This window comes from Drosophila eugracilis, unplaced genomic scaffold (genome assembly GCF_018153835.1).
Source record: "Drosophila eugracilis isolate 14026-0451.02 unplaced genomic scaffold, ASM1815383v1 contig_498, whole genome shotgun sequence".
Lineage (NCBI taxonomy): Eukaryota > Metazoa > Arthropoda > Insecta > Diptera > Drosophilidae > Drosophila > Drosophila eugracilis.
Window position 1 is genome coordinate 2,141,360 of NW_024573369.1, and position 11,006 is coordinate 2,152,365.

At 38.0% G+C, this 11,006-nt stretch overlaps 2 protein-coding genes across 9 annotated transcripts; one reads left to right on the plus strand and one right to left on the minus strand.

Annotated features, from left to right (window-relative positions):
- The first annotated feature begins 23 nt into the window (after positions 1-23).
- Positions 24-7,249, plus strand: LOC108115217 (protein telomere ends associated). Of its 8 annotated transcripts, none has more exons than XR_001772788.2 (13): positions 24-354; positions 409-723; positions 788-1,690; positions 1,751-1,792; positions 1,852-2,352; positions 2,410-2,850; positions 2,905-3,141; positions 3,208-3,697; positions 3,758-4,286; positions 4,355-4,438; positions 4,497-5,278; positions 5,940-6,418; positions 6,473-7,249. XR_001772788.2 is itself a non-coding variant. In XM_017226568.1 (13 exons), exons 1-13 carry the CDS (start codon positions 251-253, stop codon positions 5,371-5,373), a joined length of 4,368 nt encoding a protein of 1,455 aa, XP_017082057.1. In that variant the 5' UTR covers positions 24-250; the 3' UTR covers positions 5,374-5,424. The 8 variants fall into 8 exon arrangements, 5 of the variants coding, with proteins under 5 accessions (XP_017082057.1, XP_017082059.1, XP_017082056.1 ...); XR_001772790.2 differs by having other exon boundaries at positions 6,533-7,249; XR_001772789.2 differs by having other exon boundaries at positions 5,940-6,404.
- A 681-nt stretch (positions 7,250-7,930) lies between these two features.
- Positions 7,931-10,039, minus strand: LOC108115218 (peptidoglycan-recognition protein LE). The gene is made up of 5 exons (XM_017226572.1): positions 9,438-10,039; positions 9,091-9,384; positions 8,913-9,026; positions 8,785-8,849; positions 7,931-8,710 (listed from the first exon to the last, which is right to left on the minus strand). Exons 1-5 carry the CDS (start codon positions 9,643-9,645, stop codon positions 8,345-8,347), a joined length of 1,047 nt encoding a protein of 348 aa, XP_017082061.1. The 5' UTR covers positions 9,646-10,039; the 3' UTR covers positions 7,931-8,344.
- Between the last annotated feature and the right edge of the window lie 967 nt (positions 10,040-11,006).

Genomic DNA, 11,006 nt, shown 5'->3' on the forward strand with positions numbered 1-11,006 from the left:
TAAAGTAGTTGTTGCGCGGGCACACCATTTCTTATTATTATTTATTTTGGCGGCAGGATGGAGTCCTGTTTAATATTAGCACATTGTTAAACATTGAATACTAATAACAAGCCACCGAGTGAGAAGACTTATAACATGACAGTGTTTTAGATGTCGAAGCCAAGGAAAATCTAGACGCACCGCACGCAAGTCTTACAACCGATATCCCGATGCTGCTGTTGCAGAAAGGAAGTCAAAAGTACTTGAAATCATGCTAGCAATATCTAACGTTGAGGTTCAAGATGATCAAATTAAAGGAGATTCATCTCAAGTCTTGCACCCAGAATCTCACGATGTTATAGTTAAAGTAGACAAGTGAGTGTCATCCCTTTCATATTGAACGCTTATTACATTTTTCGCTCTTTGCAGAAGTGGTACCTTTGTTTTCCCTGTATCATTTAAAATATTTGAAAAGTATCTTAACAAGGCTGTGCTTTTTGACCAGATCGCCAAAAGCAGGGAAAAGTGCATGGAACTTCTGGTTGACGACAATTATCGACTGCTCACGCTTCGAAAGTTCTACAACCTCTTTTACATGTTTCCAGAAACAGAATCCAGGGCGCACTTCTTTAAAGATTTGCCAGGGATCCCTTTAAGTACGTTAGTTAAACTTGGCCAACCGCAGGATGAAAAGGCATATAATACTGTCGCGGAGTATGCAGCAAAGAAGTCCCTGGAAGACAAGTACGCATGTTAAGTTTCTTACGCTCATGTATTCCTTTTAACAGTTTCTTTAAATATTCCAAAGCTCTATCGTCAGTTTTAAAGTGTTCCAGAAAAATATCTTGAATCTATCAGACATTGTGGAGGAGATGAAGCAGCTTGATAATAATTATTTAAGCAAAGACTTTCGGGAGTGTGCCCTCGACTACTACCTGGCATTTTACATTACACCGGAGATCCGCGAAATGTACGCCTATAAACTGCGATCGAATACAAATGCCATGAAGACCCGCCTATTGGCCATCCTAAATGAAGAGGTGGCAGATGAACTGAGGAAAAACCTGCGGCAGTTGGCTAATCCTTCGCCAGCACTCAAATTGCGTAGGTCCAAGACTCCCGAAAAGTCAACTGGCGAAGATAAAAGTGCGGGTGATAATCAACTAAAATCTAAGACATCCGAAGAGTCTGTTAAAGTACCAGCTATACCCAGCATAGAGATTGCCGACGAGATCGGGCAAATCATGCCCCAGTTGCCTATTTCTTCCCCAGGACTCAAACTGCGTAAGCCCAAAACTCCAAAAAAGACTGCTACTGAAGATAAAAGTGTAAAGGATAATCACTTAAAATCTTTGTCAACCGAAGAGTCTCTCCAAGTACCAACCATTCCCAGCATACCGATGGCCGACGAGATCGGGCAAATGCTACCGCAGTTGCCTATTTTTTCCCCAGGACGCAGACTGCGTAGGTCTAAGACTCCCGAAAAGACTGGTGCTGAAGATAAAAGTGTAAATCTCGTAAAATCTTTGACAACCGAAGAGTCCATCCAAGTACCAACTATTCCCAGCATACAGGTTGCCTACGAGATCGGACAAATCCTGCCGCAGTTGAGTACTCCTCAGCCAGCACTCAGATTGCGTAGGTCAAAGACTCCGGAGAGATCTGAACACCAGTCAGAAAGTGGAAAAGAAAATAAAATGAAAACCATAGAGTAAGTATTACAAATTTATGTTATTATTATATTCAAACATTGAAAATAAAACAATTTTAGGAGTCTTCCCTTTGAAACCGATGTACAAATTAATATTGGAAAGTAAGAATATAAATTGAAATTTTATTATTTGTAAAAATTTAATTGTCTTATATTCGTAGAAGAGGACGCTTTATATTTCCGGTTTCTTTTAAAACTTTTCGTAGTTATATAAATTACAAAGATATAATCCGCCCCATTCTTATGAAAGAACTTACTCAAAATGAAGCTGAACTAGCAGACTTGATTGCTGATCCCTCGAATCCGCAATGCAAGAAAGTTTTCCTTCAGTATTACTATAAATTCTATGCACGCCACGATGTTCGCCAAAGGTATGCATATAAATTTAACTGCCCTGATCCAAAAATGCTAGCCAAGATACTAGAACCCGCTAAACCGTTGGATGAGAAAGCCATGCAAACCGTATCCCGCACCACTGCACCTCAAGTTGAAGGCAAAAGTCCAAATAAAACCAAAGATCAGGTCGCTTCCACTCTTGAAAAGCCCGCAAAAGAGTCTCCATCAAATCCAATATCTTTTGAAATATTCAAAAGTCGTGTTACGGTTACGGTTACCGACACCACTTATATGGACAATAAAACCGTAGATAATGCAAAGGAAAGGTATATTAAAACGTGTATTTACTTTATAGATATTACTACAAGTTTTATTAATTTCAGCGAATTAATACCTGAATGCGAAAATAAAGTGACTGGGAAAACGGAGATTTGTACTAACAAAAAACCAAGAGAGAAGAGTGGACTTAATCCAATAACTTTTGAAATGTTCAAACGTCGTGTGAGCAATATGGACGAAATTGTAAATAAAATGCTGCTGTGCGATGAGTATAAAGGAAAATCCAAGGAGATGGTTTTTTACGACTATTACGAAGGCTTCTATTCTGGACCAGAGATGCGGGAAAAATTCGAGTGCCGATTTAAGCCATGTCCTAGCAAGAAGCTACAAATTTTGCTTAGTTTTCCACCAAATAATGAAAAAGAATGTCGAAAGGAAACAGATTGCCAAGTTTGTACCTCAAATGAACTATGTGAGGTAGGTCAGCAGGAGTTGGCCATTCCCAGGAGTATTGAGAAGAACACCGAAGATGTCGCCAAGGAAAGGTAAATAAAATTGTCTCTTTTTTTTCTAGATTTCTATATAAAATGTTACTCCAGTGAGCAAATAACTGAGCACCAAGCGAAAGTGACCACGGAGCCTGGGGCTTTTCAAAACCAGTCGCATACAGAGCCTCAGGCGATGCCTAATGCTGCCTCCTCTAAAGCTGCCACTGTGCCGGACCTGGAGAGCCAAGGCCCAATTGAGCGAAGTGAATTACAAAATAAACAAACAGTTGCAAAGTCGGCTAGCATTTCGGACATATGTAATGCCGAGAGGATAGCAGAACTAGCTCGGTAAGTAAAACATATTCCATTGAAGCAATTTCATTAAGGCTAACAGTTGAATTTTTATTGGTGCAGCAAAAGAAAGATAGATGTGGGTAAGTACGAACCCCATAATTTTTATCAATATTTATTTGCTGGTAGCACTTGCCCGAAAAAACAAGATTATCTTAAACAAAAATATAAAATTTATTGTTCAGCTCAAGAAAAGAATTTAAAAGAAAATGAGCCGGTATCAACTTCAAGTGTTGAAAAAGTCAGCAGTGATCCTGCAATACCAGTTACCACACAAGAAGACAAAGTGCTGGAAACTGTTTCTAATGAGAATAGTTCAAGGCTATCAGAAGTTAAAGAAAACAGCTCAATTATTTCAAATATAACCATTAAAAATGCAGTGCAGGCGAGTACTAAAAATGTCGAGGCTGATTCATCCAATAATCCAAGAAGTTCTCCGCGTCCGAAGAGTCCATCAGAAAGCTCTGAAGGAGCAACAAGTTCAACACAAAGTTCAGACACCCAAATCCTTCTTGAAAAAGCAAAGGCAATATTTTTCGCCGAAACTGAACCGGTAAGGCACAACATTTAAAGAAACAATACGGTAATAATATCGTTTTTTTACCGGTAATAGCATCATAAACTTAAATACTTACTCTACACAAGTCAAGGCCTAATGGGATCCCTTTGGCGTATACTCAACCAACTAACTCTTGATGAATTCGCCAAATACACGAACATCCACGACGGAGGGGACTTGTATTTAAGCGATGAAGATTTGCAGCTTTGCTTTCAGCACGTTGTGACTTATGGAAACTGGCCAGTAAACCTTTGTATCCAATTGCCATATTTGAAGAGGCTATTCCATAAAAAAGAAGGAGTATATCTGAACAAGCTAGAACTGGCCCAGCTATCTCCAAAAATAGTGGATGCTTGGGAGTTAAGTTGCTACTCGGATTTCGATAAAATCGTTGAACAACACTACACCAATCGGACTGGCAAGAAAATTGAAGATGTGGTGCATCTGTGTCAAGAGAGGGAAAAACTTTATGCATCCTGCTGGACACACAATCAGTGGATACCCTTGGCACCTCAGATAACGGATGAGACACTGAATGCTGAACTTGAAGAAGTGATGCCTATTCTCGATGAAATTACATTAAGTCAGCCTTTTTAATTATAATTGGTATTTGCTTTACAAATATAATAATAATAATGGTTTAATTTTCAGAGCCAATAAGTGATATAAGTGGCGAAGTTGGTAATGTCCTAACCGAGACTGTCTTAATCTCCTCAAGTGCAGATTCTGGTTCTGGTAAGTTCTTTATCCCAATTTGTACTGAAGTTAAGTCTAATAATTTCTGATCTTCCAGAGTCCTCTCAGCTCGAGAAAACGAATTTTGTGGATGTGATGGGTGTGGCCCAAGCTTCCCAAGTACCACAAATGGCTTGGGATCCACTGATTTCCGAGGATCCTGGGGATTTGCTTCCAGTGGTAAAGTCGACGGAATTGGTCTCGGTCAAGCGGGAATCCATTGCATTACCTACCAATCTACGTGTAATTTGCGAGAGCGATGATTGCCAATGGGAAGATATTACGCCCGAGGACCAAATAATAGATTTGGATGCTAGCCAAAACGAGGGATCGACCTTGTCTTGCTTTGATATCCCGAATTCAAAAAATCAAGATTCGGAGGAAATGGTCGAGTTGTTGCTAAGTAATACCAACCTGTCGGAAGATGATGGCCCTGTCGGAAACGTTATAGAGCTGGAAGCCTCAGCCGCTAAGGAATTGGTGATTAATGCACCGACGCCAGCGTTCAATATTCCTGTTAATCCGACAAAACGGCGGGCACCCAGCCCAGGATTAAAATGTAAGCGATATAAACTGATGAACGACAAGGTGCCGCAGCTTAGGCACGAGTTCCAATCGTTACCAATGGGCGTGATGGTGCGTCTTGAATCAGGGCAGGAGAACAACACAGATTCTCCAAATACCATGGCGATACAACCTGTGAAGCCTACAAACATGCCAACGCCTGAACCAGCTGAGACCCACATCACTCCTTCGCAGGACTTCGCCGTCGGCAACGAACTTTTAGATTGCACTGAACTGAAGGGACTGCTGGATTCCACGAATGTCAACACTCGAAAGGTAATTGAAAAAGAAGGTGATACTATTTTTGCTAAGCCTCCGGATTCCCTTAGCGTTTCCCCTCTACAGCGCAGAATTATCTACTGCGAGCTTGAGCGTTTCAGTTTTTTTAAATCGCTAACCGTTGAGCAAATAATCAAGTGCCGCATCGAAGGACACTTAATAGGCGCAACCTATCTGGACGCATTAGTTAAAGTCGACGATAGGTTTTGCAATGTACGGGGTCCTTTGCTTTGTAGTCTTTTTCCCCACTTCTCACACACATTTCGATCTGATTTGGAGTTGGTGCTAAGTGATCTAAGAGATTTCACCTACAAATGCAACTGGCCAGTGCATAGAGATGACACTGCAGATATCCGGAAACGGGTTTTATCTATGCTCATAAATGTATGCCCAAAGTTTGGCCCAATTCTTATACAGTTTGATAATGCAACCAGGGAATGGGGTACCTGCACCGAACTTGGCGAAGAGGACGAGGTATTGGAGCGAGAACGCATCTGCAATGTAACTGAATTGATAGATCCGAGCATATTTGCTGAAATGAAATTCATAAAGAGTTCGATTGATTGATTTTAATTACAATTTTTTTTTTATTGATTTGTATATTTAAATAAATTATATTTATGGTTGCTTAAAGTTGATCATTCTTTTATCCTTTCAGAGACGTTAAATGCAGCTGTAAATCAATTTATTAATTGTTTGTATAAATGAAGTACATATGTATTTTTGTGATCAGAGGATCTAATTAAGCTATAAGAATAAAGTAACTATCCTGGCAAAGAGGAGCATAAATGTACAAGACTAATTCTAAAAATGATACATTGGATTATAAACGTCTTGATGCCGCAGATGACGAATGCGGTGGAGATCTCTATTGCAATTGATGCTATATGGATTTCCACAATTATGATAAGGATTACCACTCGCGTTAAGTAGAAATATTTTTCATCTCCAAAAATTGTTAAAGATTACTTGGCTGTAATCTAAACATTGTTAACAACAAAATATGATTTGTTGTGCTAGCTTGCTCATATCTATGCGAAGTATATTGCTGTTTCATTTTTGAATGATAGGGACCAAAAACCTTTGGACGTTAGTGACACAACCTACAAGGCAGGTGCGAATGGTGAGGATTCCGAGGTAGAGCCTAAACAACTCCCATATGTACGTAATAATATATTTCACTTATTGCAGGTAAAACGCTATCTATGTGTGACAATCTTATGTTTTTGAATTACATTTTCCGATTCGAAGGTCAGAAAAAACTTTGCAGTAGGAAGTCAGACGAAAAGTTCCAATATTTTGTAAAGGAATTTAGTTCTCTGCCAAAATAGTAAAACAACGCTTGTCTCGTTTAAGTTTAAAACCAATCTATCACATTTATTTTGGAGATCTACTAGGAATTAAAATACAAGCTCAACAAGGTATGGCATTTTATATTTGGACCATTATAGCCTTAGTTAAGGACAAAACACTACAATTTTTGGGCTGAAATCGGGATTAACACAAAAAGCATTTTCGATTTTTGTAAAGAAAATTAAAGAATTCATTTGAATTCTAACGTTTTTTTAAGCCAGTATAAATTTAAAGATCAACGGCTATGTAAAATGTAAGTTAAATGTCAAATGTAGTGAAAATGTAAAGTGCAATGTCAAATGTAGGGAAAAATGTAAAGTTCAATGACAAGTGAAATTTACAAATTTTGTGCATCTAGGGTACATATAATTCCCAACTTATTCTAGCCCAACAGTAATGAGGTACTCTCTGTGGCCATCCGAAAAATTAGTTAACTCATTTTCAAGTGTGTGTGTTTGTGTTAGTACAGTGCTTCCAAGTGGTCTAATGGCATCCTCCATCAAATTGGTGGTACCTGGTCACCAGGAAGATGCAGTGCATCATGGATTTTTTTCGGAAATCCATATTTTTGATTTTTGATGACATGTGAAGCTGGATACATACGACGATGCCTACTATACCATAAATGGACTACGTAAAGCGGGAAATTAAGGTAGGTGGCCTTTGATTTATTATATTTATTATATAAGCTTAGGGGTATAATTGCCCCAAAATCCGCAGTGTATTCGAATGCAATATGGATAGACTATATATAAATAAGTTATATTAAGCTCTGCCGGCTGTGAACCACTCCCAGTCTATTGGCCCTGGAGACCAGGTACTGCTCTGCTTGTTTTTTTCTTCTGATTGGAGTGCTCTTTCACTGAGGATTTATGGACCACCTACATGGAGATACTTCACTTGTTAGGAATAAATCTTTTTTCTCTGTATTTCTACGCTGGAATTTAAATCTCTCATCATCCATCTAATCTGGGTTATCTGCATATTTAGCTTGAATCTATTTAAAACTTTGAGATATTTAACAACTTACTTAATTTAATTACTTCTTAAATCTTTAAATCTTTACTTTATAGCAAACTAAAGTAAGCTGACACCTACTATATATTAATGGAGAAGCCAAGTTATAAAACTAGTTGACTAGAGGTTTGTAGCACTTATCTTGCCTTGAAATCTCAAATTTCATTAAATAAATATCAAAATAAATCCCTCTTAGTCTTTCTAGAGACGAAATCTTGGACCACTTGGTCTAGTCCATCAGCCACTAAAATGATCTATCTTTAAATTTACGACCAGCCATTTCTGTGAGATGCCAAAATATTATTTTCAAACATCACCATTTTTGAATAATTGGATTCCTGGGAGATGGATATGGATCATAACCGACAACTAATCATTAGACTTAAGCAGAAACCAATTTGACGGCCAGTTTTGATAAAATTTTTAGAGGCAAAAGGCCATTCATTGGAGGATGGTTTGTAAATATTGAAATCACCTAAAGACCAGCAAGAAAATTAAGATTATTTACAAAACTTTTACTCCATAACTAGCTTAACGAGAAATGACAAAAAATTTAAAATAAATGTATACATACCTTTAAATCCTATACATCATGAATCAATTTCCCAACGAATTTATAAAAATGTGATTTAATTTTTAACAAGTAAAACGAAACTCGGGTGCACTTAAGTCATGTAATAAAAAGCGTATTTGTTATTGTTCCTCCTCCTCTTCCTCTATATTGTAAAAGTGGGGCCATGTCTGTATCTCCTCATATAATTGCCGGCCAGGACTTTCCGTCGAATTGCACTGGCAGTGGCAAATGAGTCTATAGTCGGATGATATGTGGCCATCCTCAACACCGCGGGCCAATAGATTGCGGCACATATTTAAAGCGTCCATCGTTGGCAGCTCTCGCATGAAGCATCCAATAAAACTGATACCCAGCGAAATCTTGTTGTATCCTAGTGTATGGGCACCCACCGTTTGCCAACCACGACCCTCATAAATGTTTCCATCACAGCCAATCAAAAAGTTGTAGGCAATATCGTTCCATCCTCGCGACTCTATGTGGAAGCACTGAAAATATTTAAATAAACATTTATAATATATTTTGAAATTGTTCCCAAAGTCCCAATTGTGTGGTTACTCACTTGCATATCACGGATAAGTCTTACGTTGATCGCACGTTTTTCTGAGCTCTCTGTAGCAGTGTGTACTATATAAAAAACATAAACGATTACTGAAATAATTTTACAAAAATGTACACTAATTCACTTACGGATTACAACATATTTAACGGGGAGCTGCAAAGGCATCGGATCTTCCATGGGCTTTTGTGCCAGCCAGGAATGTCTCGGAATAATGGAGCACAGCTCCTTAGGTATTTTAAATTCTGTAAAAGATATTGGCATCTTATAGTAAGTATCTTAGGAATTCTTTGCTGAATAACTTCTTACTTTGGCGCTTAATAAATACATCCGACCGTACTCTCTCCTCCGACTCGTCCTGATAATCATCATCAAAATGTGTCTGAGGTTTAGGAGCACTATCTTTCGAGGGCGATACATGTCGGCGATCTCTTCGGCTAAGGCCATCGGCTATGATTTGTATATTGCCATTAATATTGGTAACATTGCCGATGTGCACGTTCGTTGAGTTGCTGATGTTAACGTTGCCCAAAGTCTGAATGCTGTTAATCGAGTTCATGAGGTCCCTTATTGTATCGCTAATGATCGAGTCTTTCTTCGCAGCTTCAAGGAAGGTTAATGAATATTATTAATTACATAGTGCAAGTTCTACTCACTGATTTGTGTTCCTAGAGTCAAGGTGCTGATTTCTTCGCTGGTATTTTGATCTATATCATCGTCTTCAGTATAATCGTAGTCCAAACTGTCCACTACCGAGGACTCTGCTATTGATTCCAACTCCTCATCATCGGCTGAAGCCGCCTGACTCGCCAGCCATTCTCGAGTCCTCTCCTGACTAAGCTTTTTAATTCCGGATTCAGACATATCCGTAGTATTGGCTTCTATTCTTCGCCAATAAATGCGCGTGTAACTAACTCACTGCCGTCCTTTACTTTGTTTATCAATAATATGAGTTAGCACTACTCTATATTTTGATTAGCGGTCGTCTCGTGTCCACCATGCCCGATAAGATAAGGACGTTCCAGGTACTTTCCACCATTATATGCTTATGTGCAGTGGTGAAATGTTTTATTGGATATCAGCCCGACTGGGGCTTTTTTATTGCAGATTTAGTCATATATTATAATTATTATCATAGGTATCGAAGATCCGTTTAAAATCGATATATTGATATATCGTTGTTATCGTTTTGCCCGGCAGTAGCGATCAAAGCATTGCAATTTTATTATAATTTAAAAGAAAATAGGCACAATTTGCTATTTTTGCCTTTGTTAACAATTTTACCATTTATATTTGTGTCATCAATAACTGATCATGATGTACAATATACCACAAAATCTAGCATTAATACTAAATACCCTATTCACACTCTGGCAAGATGCAAGCAAGGAAATCTTACTGTCAGCTAATCGGATTTTAAAATTTCCAATAAGAAGAGTCAATCGAATTGGATCATATACCTTCCTACAACAATGTTTGTTCATAATTTTATTTAAAAACCCAATAGTTTGTTAAGCCATTGAATTTGTTACAGGCTAAAGTATAACCTGTTTTGTGCACCTGCCAAGACAAAAACAAGTTCAATGCACCCAGTCCTACCAGAAATAAGCTAAGAGCTTTTTAACGCTGATTTACATAGCTCAACTTTTGTCTCTATTACGCGCGCGCATTTGCGGCTTCAAAGTAAAATTGTTAATTGCAACGTATTTGATAGCAAATTCATGATAGACCTAACCCTACTCCAGTCGTCGGTTTGATTCGTTTACATTCTTTGGGCATTCCTTGTAGGGGTTAGATGTACCATAACTCTTGCCAAAACATCGAAAGTTAATTCATGCGCTGTAAACATTCCCTCATCCACTCTTGCATTTGCGCTGTTCTACTCTCTATGCCTCTCCTTTCATTTACTTCTGCTATTTTTCCATGAGTATCTTTCAATTTCTTTATTATAAAGGCTGGTCATTCATGCTAACCACGTAGTTTAAAATATATATACATTTTTATCTAGAGAAAAATACTGCTTAGGTGTAGGTTTTATTTGATGTATTTTAAATTGTTTTTATTATTTGTCTCAGAGTGACCATATTTAAAATAATTATATATATAAGCCTAATTTATACAAAAAAAAAGTAGAAAAAGACATCCCGCCAAAATTATTGTGGGAACTTAATCGAATGAGCTTGATAAAAATATACTAGATATACTATGTTAGTTGGAGCTCTCCG

What these genes read in the sequence shown, in the direction of transcription:
- LOC108115217 (XM_017226566.1), top strand. Translation starts at nt 251, where the DNA reads ATGCTAGCAATATCTAACGTTGAGGTTCAAGATGATCAAATTAAAGGA. An exon ending in GAAGATGTCGCCAAGGAAAG is followed by an intron (nt 2,851 to 2,904) that starts GTAAATAAAATT and finishes ATGTTACTCCAG; the next exon opens with TGAGCAAATAACTGAGCACC. An exon ending in CGAATGTCAACACTCGAAAG is followed by an intron (nt 5,279 to 5,331) that starts GTAATTGAAAAA and finishes GGATTCCCTTAG; the next exon opens with CGTTTCCCCTCTACAGCGCA.
- LOC108115218 (XM_017226572.1), bottom strand. Translation starts at nt 9,645, where the DNA reads ATGTCTGAATCCGGAATTAAAAAGCTTAGTCAGGAGAGGACTCGAGAA. An exon ending in CGTTAAATATGTTGTAATCC is followed by an intron (nt 8,850 to 8,912) that starts GTAAGTGAATTA and finishes TTTTTTATATAG; the next exon opens with TACACACTGCTACAGAGAGC. An exon ending in GACTTATCCGTGATATGCAA is followed by an intron (nt 8,711 to 8,784) that starts GTGAGTAACCAC and finishes AAATATTTTCAG; the next exon opens with TGCTTCCACATAGAGTCGCG.